The 20,229-nt window shown below is 41.0% G+C and overlaps 1 protein-coding gene across 1 annotated transcript in view; it reads left to right on the top strand.

Moving 5' to 3' along the window:
• Nucleotides 1-13,829, top strand: part of LOC138377972 (P2R1A-PPP2R2A-interacting phosphatase regulator 1-like) — a 56,694-nt gene extending 42,865 nt beyond the window's left edge. The window contains exon 11 of the mRNA XM_069463163.1: nt 13,736-13,829. Coding sequence (XP_069319264.1) covers nt 13,736-13,763 — 28 coding nt within the window. The 3' untranslated portion in view covers nt 13,764-13,829. The remainder of the gene's footprint in view (nt 1-13,735) is intronic.
• The last annotated feature ends 6,400 nt before the right edge of the window (nt 13,830-20,229 follow it).

Here is a 20,229-nt window from a genome sequence, read left to right as displayed (position 1 = left end):
CAAACTGTTAAACCTACATTCTATTGTGAAGGACATCCTGTGGGATTGATGTTATGTAGAATACCCTTTGGGAAACACTGGGTTAAACAAATTGCAGCGCATTCTTTCCATGGAAATCTCGGTACCCATTAAGAATGATGACATGGTCGTATATCACTTGATGTGGAAAGATGTTTACACTTTATTGTAAAGTTAAAAAGCAGTGTGATTAATGGGATCTCATTTTTGTCTTTAAAAAGTATATGTATATATTTTATATGGATATATAACAGAAAAAAGTCTGTAAGGTTATACGCCAAAATGTTTAAGTTACTGAGAGGTGGGAAGATGGATGATTTTTATTTTTATTTGCTTTTCTCTTAGCTTGTCTGTCTTTTCAGATTTTTCCACATGGAATATCTATCACTTGTGTCATCAAGAAATAATAGAACTTAAAATAAATACATTTTAGAAATTCATATGCAGTTATTAATTATGTGAGGGTGGGAGAGAGAAGATCAGGACTCCCTTACCTCTATTTGAACTTTTATTGAAGGAGAGCCTTTCAACTGTTTGGAAAGTGCTACTTATTTAAAAATTCTTCCTGATATTGAACTAAAATCTACCTTCCATCCTTTGGTCCTAATTTGTGCTAGGGAATGCCATAAAATAAGCAAAACCCACCTCCTCTCCCATAGATGGACTTTAAAATATTTGGCAATAGCTACCATGTCTCCACAAATTTTTTCTCTTCTAGGGTTTCCATTCCAGTCTTTTTTCTCTGAGATAGTTTCCAGACCTTGTTATCATCCTGGACATTGGCTTCTGAACATTTTCTAGTTTATCAACATCCTTAAAATGTGGCACCCAGAAATGACCATAATGCTCCAAACTTTTTTTCACATCTCATTATCAGTTCCTCTGAAATTGTGGTGTTACTAGAGTCCCCTGATTAAAAAAGTGATTTCAGAATACTTCCCAGTTCAATATGACTGTGCTCTGAATCCTATCCTAAGATTATAAGAGAGACAGTCAATTATCTGTTTCCCCCCATCTTTTAATTTCTAAAGCTATATAGATGGATAAAACATTCCAGATCGATTCCTCATCCAGTCTCCTGCATTTTTTAAAATGTTAGTAGAACTTTTTACCAAACACTGAAAGGAAAGTGAGAACTTCTATACCCATGGGGAAGGCAAGGAATTCCTGCAGCCTGGGCCAAGGAATTTGGAGAACCTCTTGTCCTATACCATTTTCTACTCTTTGTCCCAGTCGTTGGTGCCAGCTTTTCTAACTGTTGATCAGTATTAGAGCTGAGTTAGACAAGGTCAAGCCACATGCAGCTTGATTGGCCTCTCAATTGAGAGAAACTCCACAAGATGACAGTGACAGGCCAGGGTTCATGGTGACGTGTAGAATATCACTTCTTGTCCTTGATCAGCTCCCAGCTCTCTTGCCCAATCCAGTGTACGCATTGTTCTTCTTTCCAGCCTAATGAGTCCTTTGCTTTTGATTATTTTTGTCATTCCTCCCACATAGTATGTACTTTTTAATAGACCCTGGTAAACTATATATACCACCTCCAAATAGTTTTGAGCCCAGTGATTTCTGCCATGCTTATGTGCCTGTATGCATAGTTTGTTCAAAAGAGTAATTGCTTAATAGTAGGTACTGCATCTTGGTACACACTTTATACAGGATGCTTAATATTTAATACTTGCTAAGGAGAAATAACTTTAAATCAACTTCTGAGGAGTTTTCCATTTATTCAGCTTTCAAAATCAATTTTGTTGAGGTATAATTTACATTTTACAAATTGTACCCATTTTAAGCTTACAGTCAAGATATAGGCCATTTCCCTCACCACAGAAAATGTCCACTGCCCCTTTGCAATTAATCCCCCTCCACTCCCACCACTGGCTCTGGTCTACCACTGATTTCCTTTTCACCACTATAGATTAGATTTCCTTTTTATAGAATTTCATATACAAGTAATCATACAGTATGTACTCTTTTGTGTCTGGTTATTTTTGCTTGAAATAATGTCTTTGAGATCCATCTGTGTTGCTTCCTTTATCGGTAGCTCATTACTTTTTATTGCTGAATCATATTTCATTGTATGTATATGGTGCAGTTTGTTTATCCTTTCATGTGTTGATGGACGGTTCGATTGTTCCCATTTGAGGGCTATTACTAATAAAGCTGCTGTCAACATTTGTGTTTAAGCCTTTGTGTGAATGTATATTTCAATTTCTCTTGAATAAATACCTAGAATTGCAATATTATATGATGAGTGCATGTTTAACTTTATAAGAAATTGCCAGCCTGTTTTCCAAAGTGATTTTACTATTTTATGTTCCCACCAGTAATGCATGCTCATTTATGTAGCTCATTTAAACAATGTTTTGACTTTGAGATTCAACTTTTCAAAAACATTTGTTGTGTTAAATGTTTTTTTGAAAAAAGAAAGCTATCAATGAGGCTGAGGGAATATGTTTCAATATGTTTGTTTTATCAAAAATGTTGATCAGATTATTATGTTTTCGAAGAACTTAACTCATAGATCTTGGGTTTTGGTATTTGTCCAAATGCAATTATTCATCACTGTTTCAAAGGATCAACTAAAGGGCCTACTTCCTTCAATAGAAAATTCAATTTAATTTAGAAAATGACCTGACTTCCTCTAGAGGCTCCTAAAGTTCTTAGGAATAGCTCCATATGACTTCCCACTTCTTTTGGTTAACTTAGAAATTTAAGATAAATCATATTCAGTTTAAGAGAAGCTATGACTTGCCTATGTCCCAGTGACATACTAGACATGTATATGGCCTCCCTAACTTCCTCACTTACTGGCAGGAGAAGAATGTGACTGCATAGATACTTGCCAGTATCCTGTTGGTTAGGGTCGATGGGTATCTGGAAAGCTATAAAGCATAGTTACACCTTTTGCATCTTGGTGACAAGAAGGCAATAAAAATCCCAAAGTGAAATAGAATAGTAGATGTACATGGTCTATTTCACCATACCAGTGATCTAAGGGTTTATAAGGGCTCATGTTAGCAAGCAACAAGCTTTTTGCTAATGTCACTTTATCAAATTGGAACTCCAGCATAAGTGCCAGGAGTGTCTGAGTTTTATCTGGGAGTCCCCAAATGTGGGCAGGAGAAGGAAGCCATTTGTGTACTAGGTAATGTAGTTCCACATTCACCAGGCTATCGGCTAAAGGAATTTGGTGTCTTCTTTCCTACACTGAGAAATCAGGCATAGTGTGCTTGCCATCCCATCATAGATGGTGAGAACCAAACAAATACAACATTGTTTTTCTTTGTGGCATAGGACCCACATAGCACATCCCATCCATGGGCTATTTGGTGTCATTAGGCAATGCCTGCTCTGCACCAGAGTTCTAACTGACCCCTTCTGCTCTTAGCTTTTCTGTTTCCATGAGAAGCTTTTCATTCGTCTCCAGTTTTCTCTAGGCCATTTAAAAATATTTACTCTCCACAAAGGTTCATCTTCCCTTTATAAACCGAATACTGAAGGACTGCCCTGATGCTCACATTCCAGGGGTACTACATTATATTGAATTTTTCTTGGTTGTAAACTGTCCAGGGACTTGGGTTCATCTATGTGACTTTGTGGAATTTTCATTATTCAATGATAACTGAAACCAGGGAAAGACATATCTCAGTCATATCTCAGTTTAAAGTCTTTGATTGAGAAGGTAAGAGTCCAACATTATTTCCTACGAATGAAAATGGCTTTTAGGATTTTTTTTTAGATACAAAGCTGACTTCTCAGGAAGTTGGATAGCCTTGAGAGACTAAGCAGGTTAACAGGACCTAGGCATTGTCTCTCTACTGATGTATTATTTATTGTTAGTTATATTCTGCTTCTTTCACAAAAGGACTTGAATTAGGGACAACTGAAGTTGATAGGGTTTGTCTTTAGTTTCTTTCCACTTGCTTTCTGCTGCTTCTTTCCCTCCAGGTGCACCGCCCCCCACTGGTCTACCTGGTCTGCCCTCTTCCAAAGGGGGCCTGTGCTCCCGAAGCACATCATCTTCCTCTCTTCTAATCAAAACCCCCTTCCTGGCAAGTCTGAAATCAATTTGAACATTCTGATTAAAATTCTTCATAGGAAAGTAAAGTGACCAATAAATTTAACTCTGGGGAGAGGTGTTTGTATTTTAAAGCAGTAATTTAGTTTTAATCTCAATCGTTGGCATTGAAGGGGGTCAGGGAATGCTGTAGCTGGGAGCCTCTGTCCCCTCTGTAAGTGTTCCTCAAGCATAACATGGAGTGGGCAGAAGCCAGTGGGCCCTTCTCTCCTATATCCTCATTATTGTTCCCATACATTTAAGAGGAAACTGAAGTTTTGGAAGGTTAATCGCTTTACCCAAGTTTCCTCCTAAACCAGTGAGGACAATAATGATACCTACCTCATAGGGTTATTGTGAGGATGAAATTATCTGCTGTACATAAAACACTAAGCTGCCTGGAAAATAATAAGTACACAATTTAGAAAGTGCTTGTTGCTGTTTGTATTTACAAACTGACCTCCAAAAGGAAGGGTAGAGGCCAGTGCTAGGTATCCTCGGTTTCCCTTTCTAGACCTTTATGGCGTGCGATACTGGGTTTCCATTAATGCTAGTGTTATGGACTTTCCTTTAAAATAAATTTAAGTAGGGAAGGTAAGTTGATTTAAAGAAAATCATTAGGTATCAGGTATGAGGTAGTATGTGGATATGGCAAAGTGGTGATAAACATAAGTGAATGCCTACTTCAGTGATGCCTTGTTTTTTTTTGTTTTTGTTTTTGTTTTTTTTTTTTTTTTTGAGACAGAGTCTCACTCTGTTGCCCAGGCTAGAGTGAGTGCCGTGGCATCAGCCTAGCTCACAGCAACCTCACACTCCTGGGCTCAAGCGATCCTCCTGTCTCAGCCTCCCGAGTAGCTGGGACTACAGGCATGCACCACCATGCCCGGCTAATTTTTTCTATATATATTTTTTAGCTGTCCATATAATTTCTTTCTATTTTTAGTAGAGATGGGGTCTCGCTCTTGCTCAGGCTGGTCTCGAACTCCTGAGCTCAAACGATCCGCCCACCTCGGCCTCCCAGAGTGCTAGGATTACAGGCGTGAGCCACCGCACCTGGCCCAGTGATGCCTTGTTGTACAATAATTTCAAAGCTCATACTGGGGTGGCCAATCTATTTCAAATTGCACCTGCCTTTCCCTACTCCCAGCACTCCTGACCCCCTTTGGCCTGTTCCACTTTTTCTTTTTTTTATAGGACTTAGCACCTTCTAACATACTATATAGTTGTTATTTTTACTGTTTGCCTCTCTTGGCTAGAATATAAGCTTCCCCAAGACAGGAATCTTCTTCTGTTATTGTTCAGTAAGCGAATAAAGTATCTATTAATAAAACAGTGCCTGGTCTATAGTAGGTGGCCAATTAATATTTGGTGATGAACTGAATGAATGACTGTAGCATTCAAAGTTCTTCATCATCTGGTCCCACTCTGTTTTCCAGCCTCACCTCTTGCCATTCTCCCCTCTGTGTCAATGAGACTAGCAGTCTCTCATGCACACCACTTGAGCCCCCATCTCCGTGCCTTTTACTCATGCTCTTTCCTCTGTCCTGGATAAATAATCATGGATCTATGCAAAGATCGAGTTATAAGAATGTTCTTGGCCGGGCGCGGTGGCTCACGCCTGTAATCCTAGCACTCTGGGAGGCCGAGGTGGGCGGATCGTTTGAGCTCAGGAGTTCGAGACCAGCCTGAGCAAGAGCGAGACCCCATCTCTACTAAAAATAGAAAGAAATTATATGGACAGCTAAAAATATATAGAGAAAAAATTAGCCGGGCATAGTGGCGCATGTCTGTCGTCCCAGCTACTCGGGAGGCTGAGACAGGAGGATCGCTTGAGCTCAGGAGTTTGAGGTTGCTGTGAGCTAGGCTGACGCCACGGCACTCACTCTAGCCTGGGCAACAGAGAGAGACTCTGTCTCAAAAAAAAAAATATATTAAAAAAAAAAAAAAAAAAGAATGTTCTTCACAGTCTAGGTTTGTATCAGTGAGAAATGTGAAACAGCCTCAATATCCATCAATAATTTATAAGTTAAAGAAATCATTGTAACTTGCACTTGATGAAGGAAGATTTTGCTATATATATCAAAATTATGAATCCACATAGCCTTTGACCCAGAAATTCTGCTTTTAGGAGTTTATCCCACGGAGATACTTGTTCATGTACCAAATGAATGTGTGTTGGTGAGTCACAGCAGTGCTTTAGTCACTCCTATTAGACACTGCAGTGACAGAACTCATTAAATTATTATGTAGAGCTATATTTATTGACGTGGGATGACCATAATAGCTAACATTAATTCAGCTTGCTATGTGTCAGGCACTGTGATAAGTGTTTTTATATATTTTTATCTCATTTAATCCTCATAACAACCCTGTGAGCTAGTTACTATAATGGTCATCAATTTACGGAAGAGGAAATAGACTCACTCAAAGAAGTTAATTTATTTAACCAGGGTCTGACAATAAATAAGTAGCAAAGCTGAGATATCTGAAACATATTATGACAAAACAGTATGTATACTGTTATCCAATTTTGTAAAAAACAAAAAACATAGATAAATGTATATGTGTACATATAAACAGATTGGAAAGATACATCAAAATGTTAACAGTTGGATGGTGGTATTGTGGGTGCTTTTTATTTTCTCCTTTTCACTTGTCAGTATTTTCTGATTTTTCTGTCAAATGTTGAGGCCAACATGGAAGAAGGAAGTGAAGCCCGAAGGCACATGAATTACTAAATTTAAAAAGTCTAGTGGTAATGCGGAATGATGACACAGATGTCAGGGAAGTGTCTTTAGTCTGAGAGAAAAAACTAGTGGGGAGGGAAAGCTTGCCCAAAGGGCAAGAGGATGGCCCCTGGGGCCAAAAGTGCAGGAGAACACAGGAGAAGCTAGTGCCAAGGGCACAAGTGGGAGGGGGATCCTGTAGGAGGAAGTATGTCCTTGCCCTGAGGCTGGGGTGGGGGGATGGCAGAGCATGGGTTCTTATGAAGAGAAGTGGGGAAGGTGAGGGGGAGAGGGGAAAATTGAGGGAGTTCTTGCTTGATGACCTAGATCCTGTCCTTGAAATCCAAAGCCAGGCTCTCTACTGAGGGGTCTGGGGCAAGGGTGGGGAGGATGTGAGGAAAGGGAGAGAATTTGTAACAATCGCTGAGAGAAATTTGATACAGATATATAAAAGGACTGCCTTGCAGCCCCTGGGGCCCAGCTGAGGCTGGCTGTTCTGGCTTTGTAGCAGAGCCAACTTCATGACCTTCTCCAGCAAGAGGTAGCAGCTCCGGAGCGGGCGACAGAGAGAATGCATGGTGGGGTTCTCACAGGGCTGGGGATTGGCAGAGCAGGTGCTGCCGAAGGTCACGAGGAGAGCAGGTCCAGGCAATCAATGCTAGCAGAGCTAAAATGGCTGATGGCGGGGCCGACTTGGAAGGAGAAAGGGAAGCCAGGAGGCTACTGATGGTCTCTGGAAAAGGAGAGGGGAGGAGGGACAGACTGGTAGCTGTGGGGCCCTAAGAGTGGCAGAGGGGGACCAATAGGAGGCTGAGATCAGAGTGCTGTTTCTGAGTTTGAGATGTTGAAGTAGTCCGGGATGGGACCCTGGAGTAAGTGGGAAGGAGCAGTAACGAAACTGCATAATAAAAGGATGTAGATAGCATTCAAATAACTCTTACCTGATGGAGGGCCTTTTGGCAATATCTATCATAATTACAAATGCACATTGCCTTCCAGCCAGCAATTCAAATTTGAAGAATTTCTCCTGCAGATACACTTACTTGCTTTTGTGCAACATGCAATGTGTAAGGTGAGTCATTGCAGTGTTATCTGCAGTGGCTAAAAGGCCATAAGTGGTGATTTGATTACTTAAATAATGTTTCATAAAATGGAATGCTAGGTAGCTGTAAAAAAGGAGGCTGCTCTTTACATGCTGATGTGGAATGATCTCCAGAATATCTTGTTAAGTTGAAGAAGCAAGATGTAGAACAGTGTGAGTAGTTTGCAATCTCTTTACTAACATATGCATAACACATCTCTAGAAGATTATTAAAAAACTGTTAATATTGGTTGCCTCCGAGGAGGGAGAGCTGTTGGCAAGTGAGCCGGAGTTGGAAGGAGACTTTTTTTTTTTTTTTTTTTTGAGACAGAGTCTCACCCGGGCTAGAGTGCCGTGGCATCAGCCTAGCTCACAGCAACCTCAACCTCCTGGGCTCAAGCAATCCTCCTGCCTCAGCCTCCCGGGTAGCTGGGACTATAGGCACGCACCACCATGCCTGGATAATTTTTTCTATTTTTAGTTGTTTGGCTAATTTCTTTCTATTTTTAATAGCGACGGGGGTGGGGGGTCTCGCTCTTGCTCAGGCTGGTCTCAAACTCCTGAGCTCAAGCAATCCTCCTGCCTCGGCCTCCCAGAGTGCTAGGATTACAGGCGTGAGCCACCACGTCCGGCCAAGAGACTTTTAATTTGTCCTTTTTTTTTTTTTTTGGTACCTTTTCAGTTGTGAGCCAGGTGTATATATTACTTATTGAGAAAATAATTAACTGAAAACATAATATATATCATTTGAATCTCTTAATTTGTATATTATATGTATAATTTAAATCTCTTTTATAGCTATTAAATCACTAAAACAAAAGTACAACAAAAATTTCCACCAGAGATTTGCTTCATACCAGTCAGCTTGCTGGGGTAATGGGTGGGGATTTGGATGAAATGAAATTGATCATATGCCGATAATTGCTGAAGCTGGGTGATGGGTGTATTTGGGAGTTCATTTTCATTTAAAACATGAAATTGCCATTTTTATAGATCAAAAATGGTCAAATTTCAGCAATTTCATGTGGTTTAACTAATGTTGTTTTCACTATTTTTGTAAATTTTTCATAACACAAAAGTTTAAAAAGACACACAGACACAAAGGAGTCCCACTAGGCCTTTGCAAAGAACATTGGTGTACTTTCTCATCCCGGCTCTTGTATCTCGTAATTGAGTGGAAATTCCCATTCCCATATCAACTTCTGAAACAGCAGTGCTGCCTTGCCGACTTCCCTTTATTATGGGACCCAGTACTGTCCTCAGGATTTTTCCTATTAATGACAACCTCTCCCCGTCCTGTTGTGTGTTAATTGGCTACTACCTTATCCTTATTGTTGGTAAAGCTCATCCTGCTCTTAAAAAATCACTTCTTGAGTTTCTTATGATCACTTGACATTCTCTTCCTGCCTTGCAGTGTATTATTAGCTACCCTAACTAATGTGGGGCCATGCCCTTATCCAGGTTACTTGAATTCATCCATCTGGGGGCTGATGTCTGTCGGACATTCAGTACACATCACCGCAAGGGTCATCGGTAAGCACACTTGTGTTCAGCGTTTCAGCCTAAAGCTGTTTTGCTTATGTCTGTGCTTCTTATGTTACCTCAGAGGCTATAGCAACCTCAGCCTGTCCCCCGACACCTGCTAATCCGTGCCTTGTTGTCTGTCCTCAGCAGGCAGGTGGCTTCCTCTCGCTGCTTATAGACCCAGGCTTCCTTGCTGTATCCCGCAGCCTGTCAGCCACCTCTGCTTGCGTGTCTCACTGGCACCCCAAACTGAATACGTTTTCCCAACTCTAAGCCTCCTCTTTCCCTCTTCTGTAGAGAGCCCCTCCGACCCCCTTTCCCGGGAAGTTTGGGTTTAGCACCCCTCCTCTGTGCGCTCACAGCATGCTTTATCACCTGGAATCGAACTTGCCTCTTTATGTGTCTCTTTTGCCCTGGACAATGTGCTAAAGATAGAGACCATGTCCTGTTCTGCCTTGAATACCTCACACCCAGCACAGCATTGGGCACATAGTTAAATGTTCACAATAATATATTTTTAAAATTTTAATTTAAAAGACTTTCAACTTACAGAAAATTGTATGGAAAAATAGTAAAAGGAATTTTCACATGCCCTTTATCAGGATTCATCTGTTGTGAACATCTTGTTACAGTTGCTTTGTCATTCTTCTCTCTCTATACATACACATACACACACACTTTTTTTTTCCTGGAACACTTGAGAAAAAGTCGCAGGCATCATGTCCCTTTGCCCCTTAATACTTTAAAGTGTGTTTCCTAAGAACAAAGACATGCTGTTATATAAACACAGCAGAGTTATTGAACTCAGGAAAAATAACATTAATACAGTATACTATTGTATAATCTACATATTCAAATTTTAATTGTCCCAATAATGTCCTGCATAGCTTTTTCTTTTAAATCCATGATCTAGTCTAGGATCACACATTGTGTTTAGTTGTCATGTCTCTTAATTCTCTTCAGTCTCCTTAAATCTGGAACAGTCCTCAACCTTTCTTTGTCTTTCATGACATCAACATTTTACAAAAATACAGACCAATTATTTTGTAGAATATACCTCAGTTTGGGTTTGCTTGATGTGTCCTCATGACGAAAGTTAGGATATGCATTTTTGGCAGGAGCGACACATCAAAGGCACATGATGGTTGTTGGTGATGTTAATATTGATTACTTGGTCAAGGCGATGTCTGCCAGGTTTTTCCACTGTAAAGATACTATTTTCTTTTTGTATTTAATTACTAACATATGGGGAGGTACTTTGTGACTATATGCAGATTATATTCTCATAAAAATTTCACTTACTAGTTTTAGGATCCATTGATGACTCTTTCCTGAATCAGTTATTACTTTGGACGTTGCCACATAGTAATTTTTCAAAGTAATACATGCATCATGCTTTTAAAAAGGCTTATTGAGAAAAAAAGTAATACCTATGCACTGATTAAATGAATCACCTATCTGTCCTACAGAAGGGATGCTTCCTTTGCAAGGGCACTAGCCTCTGGTTGGCTGCAGGAGTAGAAGAGTCTAGGCAGAGACAAGCTGGCAACCTGGCTCTGAAGCACGTGATACTTTATAGCTCTCAGAAACCTTAGATGAGGCTGGTTCTCCTGCAAGCCACCTGGCCTTTATCGGGACCCAGATAGACTCCATGGCTTTCCCAAGATAGTCTCCATGCTGAGGGCTAGCAGCAGCAGCCGTTGGCTTAGTAGGCCCCATACCTCTGGGTCCCATGCCTGCCTGCTCTTGCTATTTTCCATCAAACTTGAGAGCAGAGAGGGTCAAGGGGGCACTCTTGCCTTTCCTTTTGACTTATTTGAAAATATGAAATTTAATTCAGAATTCCACACAAGCTCTTCTGCCATTCTGGAGACCCACATTTTGAAGCACTTGGATCAAGGCATCGTTTTCATGTGGATTCATGTACAAAAAAGGAAAGGGCATGACGACTACCTGGAGAGCAGAACGAAATGCACAGCAGGGATATTTCTGTTTGGGGACTGTATTAGTTTCCTGGGGCTACCCTAACACAGTACCACAAATTGGGTGGCTTACAACAACAGAAATCTATTCTCTCACAGTTCCAGAAGCTAGGAGTTGGAAATCAAGGCATTAGCAGGGCTGCACTCACACCAGAGCTTGTAGGGGAAGATCCTTCCTTGCCTATTCCAGCTTTTGGTAGCCCCAGGCGTTCCTTGACTTGTGGCTGCACAACTCCAATCTCTGCCTCCATCTTCACATGGCCCTCTTCCCTCTATGTTGATGTCTTTGCATAGCATTTTCCTGTGTGTGTGTGTGTGTGTGTGTGTGTGTGTTCAAACTTACCTCTTCTTATAAGGACACAAGTCATATTGGGTTAGGGCCCACCCTAATGACCTTATCTTAACTTGATTACCTGTGAAAAGACCCTATTTCCAAATAAGGTCACATTCACAGGTTCTGGAGGTTAGGACTTCAACATATCTTTTGGGGGACATGATTCAATCCATAACAGGGACCATATCTGAAATCCAACTCACTTGAGAACACAAAGTGGAATGCTGTTCTGCATAATGCTTAGCTCAGTAGAGCAGAACTCTCTGTCTTTCCTGCTCACTTTGGTTTTGGTTGGCTTGTCAACATGTAAGGAAGGAAAATAAGATAGGCAGAACATGCTCAGCTCTCTTGAAATAGACTTAGGACATAATTTTCTAGTGATCAAAAGCTATTCATGTAACCGTTACATAGAGGACAATAATAAAGAGGAACCAGAGTGTACAGAGCTCTGGCCCCCGCATTCCCTCATATAATTCTAATAATTGCTTTGTGATATAAATATATTTGTCAGCATTTGACAGATGGGAAGCATGAGACCCAGAGAGGCAAAGTTACTTCCCACAGGTCACACAGCTATTGACTTAGTACATTCCATGCAAGGCAGGACCATGTCTGTGGTGCATAGAGCCTAGCCCTACAATAGGAACTCAGTAATTATTTGTTGGCTGAATAAGTGAATGAATGACTAAATCTGGGACTACAGCTCTGGTCTTCATTACTCTTTCCACTGTACCTCACAAATAACTGTAGACTGAGGTGTGGTCCCAAGACAGTGATTGGGTTATAGACTTTCTGAATTCTGTGGCAATAAGCATATCAGTCTGTAATTGCTTCTTGTGCCTGCTCCATACCCGGTAAACTGATCAAGAAGCTATTTTGTCAGGATACTTAAACCACTGGCTTCTAATTTTACTTGAGCTGCATAACATTTGTCTAAAATTATGTCTTCACTAAAGAAGGCAGGCCTTATCGCAGGAAGAGTTTTGCTATAACAATGTATCAAGGAAGTTAAAGAATTTAGCATGTTACCTTCATATCTTTAAAATGGAATGATGGAATTCCCTTATGCCCATTTCGGGTCCCTATCAGCATCACTGAGGCAGCCAGGGAAGCTCCGTTTAGCCTAGCCAACAAGGACTCATTAACAAGCTACTGTGTGCCCAGCCCTAGGCTAGGTACTAGAGGGGGAGAAAGAAGATCTCTCAAGAAGCTTCCAGTCTCGTGAGTGATGTGCCATCCACATGGCAAACAATGAGCAGAGCAAAGAGAAGGCTAACATCTGCTGAGCATCTGTGAGGTGCCAGACACTTTACAAACTCTGTAAGGCAGGTTTCACCCCCCCATTTGGCAGATGAGAAAACTGAGGAGCAGAGAGGTTTGGACAACTTGTCTAAGATCATGTATCTAGTAAGCAGTAGAACTGGGATTCAAACCCAAGCCCCTATAACTCAAAATAAGAGAACACTGTAAGACAACTGAGAGTCACGTGCTAGGTTGCATGGGCCAGATGAGATGTACTGAAGATGTTTCAGGGAGATGCATGGAAAGTATGAAGGCCAAGATGTGGCCTCTGGGATACAGGATGTGTCAGGAATCTGGCAGCCTGCGCCAGTGCTCCCATCCCAAATCCCTTTATAACCTGCCCGTCACAACCACCTGTTCCCAGTGAAGGGCTCAGGCTTTGTCTACCTCCTCTTCTGGTATACTTGGGGAGGGGAAAAGGGGCAGAGGGGAAGCTGGTTCAGATTTCTACATTCAAATCAAACTGCCCTCTCTTTGAGGCTAGCTGAACTGTTATTCTTTCAAGTGTCTGACCTCCTGGGCCAATTTCTCCCTGTGTCTCAACCCCCAAAGCACCTCTCCCTCTGAACTGAGAAGTGCCTCTCATTTCAGAACTATGGGACCTCACACTCTCCTGGCCTGCCCCTCCCCACTTCCTATCGTTATGCTTCTATTCACATCAAAGAGGTGAAAGGAATTTAACATGTTTCTGCTTTTCTTCTGTGGCAGGGAGAAGAGCTGGCTTGGTCAGATATAGAAGCTTCTCAGTCTGCTCAAGCCACTACCAATGAACTGGCTCCATCTGAAACATCGGATCCATAGATAAAATAAAAGAAAGGCACATGCATTCTTTGACTTTTTTTCCCAGTGGAGAAATTAAGATAAGGAAAAGTTTGTTCCTAAGTCTGTCGATCTAGTTCTCAAGAGTCAAGGAATTGTGGTGTATGGGGTAGGAGTGGGATGGGCTTCTCTGGAAACAAAATCGGATAAATGAAGGGTTTTGTAGAGCCTTTAAAAGAAATGCAGGATTGTGCCTGAGGGTTTTTGTAAACTTTTTATTTTGAAATAGCTATAGATTCACAGGAAGTTCCCCTTCACCCAGTCTCCCCCAATGATTACATCTCACATAATTATAGTACAATACAAAGGCCAGAAAATTTGGCATAGGTACAATGCCTGTGTCTGGAAGGCTCACAGAAAATTCCAGAAATCCCTTCATAACTACGGATTCATAGTCTGTCCTCTAGCAATTGGGGCCTTTCAAATGCAAGTGGTTCGTGTGTGGAATTTAGTTCCTGGGTTGATTATGAATGAGTTATCTATGTGATGTCTACAAGGCTCATTCTGTGAGATCATCCAAATTGGAGTCCAACTCCCCAGGACTCCTTTGTGGATAGGAGAGCTCTACTGGGCACTCTATAGCCCATGTAATACCATCAAAAAGTAATGACTCACAGTCATGCTAAGACTGGAAGGGGCTAGCAGAAGTGAAGCCATGGGCATGGCATGGCTAGGGTCAGTTTGGATCCCTCATTCTCTCTCCCCTGGACTCTTGACATCTTTCCACTTTGCACGGGCTTCACTTGCTCTTCATTTCACAAAGAGCACCGTGCTCTCCCTCCACTGGATAGCAGCACATTCACAAAGCCAGGCTCAGACCCATTAGGATGCTGCCCTTTAGAGGAAGTGACTTCAAACTAATGGCTTCCTCCACAGCCGCCCCAGAGGTAGAGGTGGGATCAGGCATCTGCATTTGAGCCAGGAGACGCTGCAGTCTGGGCAATAGGGCCCCAGTTCCCTGCTTTCTGAGTAGGGCCCCCTGCTTTCCCTGAGGAGAGGAGAATAGGAACAGTGAGAGAGGGAAGGAGGAGAGAATGCAGCTGGCTCTGTGTCCCCCAAGTGCCATTGCTCTGGGTCCACTTCACAGCCTACAACCAAAGGCCTTCAATATGCATGATGAATGCAGCTTCTTGTGTCTCAAGGTTTTCCTCCTCACCAAACCCATCAGTGTAACTTCCAGCGTAATATCCAAAGTGAGAGATACTTCCAACTAGTTTAATAATCTTAATAATCTTGTACTCAGCTGCTTTGGGTTATTTTAAGGGCTTATTTTTGTGACTACTTTTGTGCCATCTTTTTCTTCAACCTATGGGAAGTAGAAAGAACACAGGGCTAGTGCGTGGTCTGAATGCTGGTCTTAGCTCTGCCTCTGACTCACTGGGAGGCCTTTTTGGAGAGGGCCAGTAACTTCACCTTTCAGAGCCTTGGTTTCCTCAGCTGGAAAAGAGGAATAAACAGTAACTACCCTTCTGATTTCACAGTGCTGGTCATTGAGATAAAAAAGAAGGCTTAGAAAAGTCTTTGTAGGGAAAATACAGTAATTAATACATTATTAAAAGACTACTAAAAATACTCTGTTTTAAAATGTTCTTCAATGTTTAGAAAAACATTCTTGGGGAGCGGAGGGGAACAAAAAAAAGTAAAACGTTCTTAAAATAACTCTTAAAGCCTTATCTATAATATTTTACCTTACATGTTTTTTGTGTGTGTTTTTTGCTTATTTTAACTCAATTCATAGTATTGTTCATTGCATTTTTCAGTACGAGGACAAGGTAGGCCATAAAATATTATTAAATCCATTAAAATGTGGAATAAAGTGATCCAGATAATTATTTATGTGGCAGAAGAGATACACTAAGAATTTTATTTCATGCATAAAGACAATTAGCTTTGTTGAGCCGGTAGGTTTATTACTTTTTAGTAGGATTACTGTTTCACAACAGCAAGTTGTGTCTAGGTCATTTGGTCATAAAGTAGAAAGCCAGTCATAACCCCTGTGGTGGCCTATCACCAGGCCAGTTTGCGAGACTCTTCACCTGGCCTTTTTTTAAGAGGGCAGATTGCCCTGAACTGGATCCCTGGGGCTTTGAGCTGAGAACTTCATCAGATTCCTGCTAGAGGCTAATTAATCATCAAATCAGCTCATTGCAAAACCAAGTAGCCATGCTGATCCATTAATGCAGGTCCCCAGAGTCATTAGGGTAGCAAAAGAGAAGGAAATGGTCTAATCTCCTCCCAGGATTAGAGGGGAAAAGTTCCTGAGATCTAATGATTTCCTGCTAAACTGGGGGGGTGTGCTCCAAGAATTAAGCTTTTTCTACCTTTTCCAGTAATATTCCTTTCTAAAAGCTACCCAGAAAACAAAAGGGCCTATTGTATTGCCCAGCAGTGCTCAAGCATTTAAGGCTCCCTTCTTGGTGTAAGCAATTCAGTACTCATGCAGAGCTACAGGCTAAGGCTGCCCACCAGGTTGGAAAGTGAAACAGCAGTCATCTACCTGCCGTGCCTGCCTATATGATGTCAAACTGGTCTAACTGATTTCTTTAAATGCATTTACTAGTTACTTCGGTCTATAGCAAATCTTCTCTTTGTTCAGGGAGAGCTTGTGGTTTGCAATTTGGTTCATATTTGGGTCAACAGTTACTGTCAAGAGGGAGTAACTTTGATAATTGCTCAATTTTTTTGCTGATTGCTCTGAAATATTTAGCTGTCCACATGATGCCATAATAACTGGTTGAAAAGTGAAAAGGCCTTTAAGTGGAGCAATTGATTGCTTGCATTGGTAGCAAACAATCTGGTTTTCTGCTGTTGTTGCTGAGATGACTGGTTGTTTTTGTGTTGTGTATGCACATACAATCTCAGTTTCTTTTTTTACTGAGTTGCCCCAAAAGTGAAATCCCTAACCTGAAGGAAGCATGCTATAAATCATAGACTGAAGCCAGACAGACCTAAGTTTATTAGCTGTGGAATCTTTGAAAAGCCAAGTAATATCTCTCTGCTGCAGTTATCTCATCTGTAAAGTGGGCATGGTGGTATCTGCCTTGTAGTATCGTTGCAAGATTGTTAGGAGGCTAGTCAGTGTCTACCCTATGCCAGGCAGTCAGTACTTCTTAACTTTTAATACAATCTGGAAATCTTGTTAAACGGCAGAGCCTGATTCATTTGGTCTGGGGTGGAGCCTGAGGGTCTCCATTGCCAGTAAGCTCCCAAGTGACACCCTTGCTGCTGGGCCACAGTCCACACTTGGAGCACCAAGGGTCTAGATATCATTTGCAAAGTGCCTAGCATAGTTAGTGCTTAATACTAATACCTTGCCACCCCAGAACAATTCAATCATCATTTAAAAATGACTGAGAATAAACCCCTTTTCCACAAAATAATGCCAGTAGCTGCCAATAGCTATAATTCCCATGGCCTTAACAAAAGTCATCTCATCATGATTGGCCATGGTTAGTAGTTTCTGAAGGCAGGTAATGGATACATAGGAGGAGTTTATTATACTATTCCCTTGACTTTTATAAATGTTTAAAATTTTCCATAATAAAATTTTTAAGTTAAAAAAGGAAACCCCAACAGAGGACTTTTAGGGCAGTGAAACTACTCTCTATGAGACTGTAATGGTGGACACATGTCATTATACATTTGTCCAAACCCATAGAATGTGCCACACTAAGAGTGAAACCTAATGTATACTATGGGCTTTGGGGAATGATGATGTGTCAGTGTGGGTTCATCAAGTGTAACAAATGCACCACTCTGGTGCAGGATGTTGATAGTGGCAGAGAATATGCATGGGGTGCGAGGAAGAGAATATATGGGAACTCTGTACTTTCTGCACAATTTTGCTGTGAATTCAAAACTCTCAAAAATAAAGTCTATTAAACAAAAACCACGAACAGAAAACATGTATTTCCCAACAGCCTGAGAAAAGAAGATACAGGTAACCTAGTACAGAGATTAACTCCAAAAACATGTTAATTAAGAGAGTGAGTACTTTCATTTAAATTCTCCAAATAAATCCATTCCTAACCTTGTTTCCCATGACTTGATTGTGCAAAAGTACTTTACTGTGGGATTTCATCTCTGTGTGTGTGCATGCATGTGTGCCTGTGTGTGTGTGTGTGTGTGTGTACCGTGTTTGCATTCTGCTTTCCATCCCAGGGGTTAGCACACTTTTTTTAATATTAGCACAGCTCACACTTCATATTATCAAGACAGATTTTGCATTTTCTCTACATTGGTGGACTAAAAATCTGTGTACATCCACATGACATCATTTCATTTCCTCTTTTCACTTTCCCCCACCCACTCAGATCACATTCTGAGCTACCTAGCTTATGTGTTCATTATGTCAGTGATTCACAAAGCAATCAGCCAGCTAATTGGAAAATGCATTTAGTGACCTGGACATTCCCCATCATCATCTTCCTTGAACTGGGCCCAGTTTTTATTAGGTGTTGAAACTGACATAGCCCAAGGTAGGTGTCACTTTAATTTGCTGAACATCTTTTGATTAACCAAGTGATGGGCAAATCACAGAAAAACTAAATGAACCAAATAAAGTAATCAGCCAGCTTGAGTTTAGTCCATTTGCATTTTTGTTCTCTTGGTCATATAAAACTTCTCCAAACCAGTGTCCTAATTTATTCCTCCTTTTTCTGCCCATGGCTTGCTTAAAGGGTCTTTGATGTGGTAACTGGACAAGGCCTCATCTTAATGCCCAGTAGCTGGCTCAACCCTTTGTTATTCTGTTTGGTATTTAATCCTGGATACTAATGTTCTGCTCTGGTATGTTGTTTATCACTTCCAGATTATAGGTGTAGCAAATATTTTCCTAATGAAATAATCACCAACTTGACATTCTGCTGCTGGGATAATAGAACAAGGCTCTCTGGGCCCCTCCATTTGAATCTTATGATGTAGCTATATGGCTCCAGTTCCCCCCACCTCCCAACTTCCTTTGGGTTTAAATTGTTCCTTTTAGGCATGCTTTCTCTAAGTGCCTGGACTTTAGGAGCCACGTGAAATCTTCAATCTCTTTCATAATAGCAAAGTTTCGAAACCTTAGTGTCTATTTCCGTGTACATGTGGAAACCCTGTAGGTATCTCCTCAGCAGCTGCTATAGTCTTTCCACTTAATTGTTCAGTGAATACCTAGGAGTCATTTGTTTCCAGAATCCCTTCTAGAAACCTGAAACTTTACATGCTGATTTTGTACAATTCCTTTTGAAGTAAAGCCGGGTGGCAGAACTGTGCTGGCCTAACGATTTTGAGGTGGCAGAAACACCTGCAGTGACAGATAATTACAACTATTGCCGTGTCTCTTGCTGTGTGTTTCCTGTTTGCTAGCTGCCTTCAGGATGAATCATATTTGTTTTCATGATGACAACTACTTCTTTACCTCTTCCCTGATTAAACTTTGTAGAACCTGTGGCCCCTTGGGTAACTTGGTTCTTTCCTTAAGAGCCAGAGTTCATCCCTTTGAATCATGGCAGTAAAGTTTTCTTCATAGTAGGCAGGAAACAATGGCATACACATCACAGTCTCAAATACCTCCCTAGACATTGTTGCAAAACAACTCTCCTCACCTCTTGGCACATGCATCCTTGCCTTTTCCTGTCAACTCCTCTCTGTATGTGAATCAAAGTCACCCTTCCAGAGCCAGCTCAAGTCCCAGGTCTCCTGCTACTCACAAAACTCCTATCATTTATATATAAAAGAAGCAAGTACAGGTTGAGCACCCCAATCCTAAAATCTAAAACTTTTTGAGCACCGACATGCCGCCACAAGTGGAAATTCCACACATGACCTCATGTAATAGGTTGTCGTCAAAAGGCAGGTGCGCAAGTTTACTTAGTGTCCTCAAGGGAAAAACAAAATTACCTTCAGGCTATATGTATAAGATGTATATGAAACATAAATGAACTTTGTGTTTCCATCCCCAAGATACCTCATTACGTGTATGCAAACATCCCTAAATCCGAAACCCGAAACACTTCTGGCCCCAAGCATTTCAGATAATAGATACTCAGTCTGTTTATGTTTTTGCATGAAGAAACACAAGAAGTATATTTAAATTAATAAAAGTGGTCACTTATAAGGGGCTGGGGTGGACAGGGATGGTGAGGAATGATTTTTCACTGTATACCTTTTTATAGTTTTTGATTTTTGAGGCATGTGATTGTTAGCTATTCAAAAAGTTAAATTAAAAAATGAATTAACTCCCTTGGTAAATTAAGAGACAAGACATTTCTAGCTGATATATTTCCCTGTTCATTTTTTCCTACTTAACTACAGGAATACGAGACAACTTTAGGAAACAGAGCTAAAACATTGAGCTCCTTAGCGGTAACCCAAATAAAATGTTTAAATCAATGTGAAAC

Source organism: Eulemur rufifrons, chromosome 30, assembly GCF_041146395.1.
Source record: "Eulemur rufifrons isolate Redbay chromosome 30, OSU_ERuf_1, whole genome shotgun sequence".
In the NCBI taxonomy this organism is placed as follows: Eukaryota; Metazoa; Chordata; class Mammalia; order Primates; family Lemuridae; genus Eulemur; species Eulemur rufifrons.
This window is presented reverse-complemented; position numbering and strand designations above follow the sequence as displayed.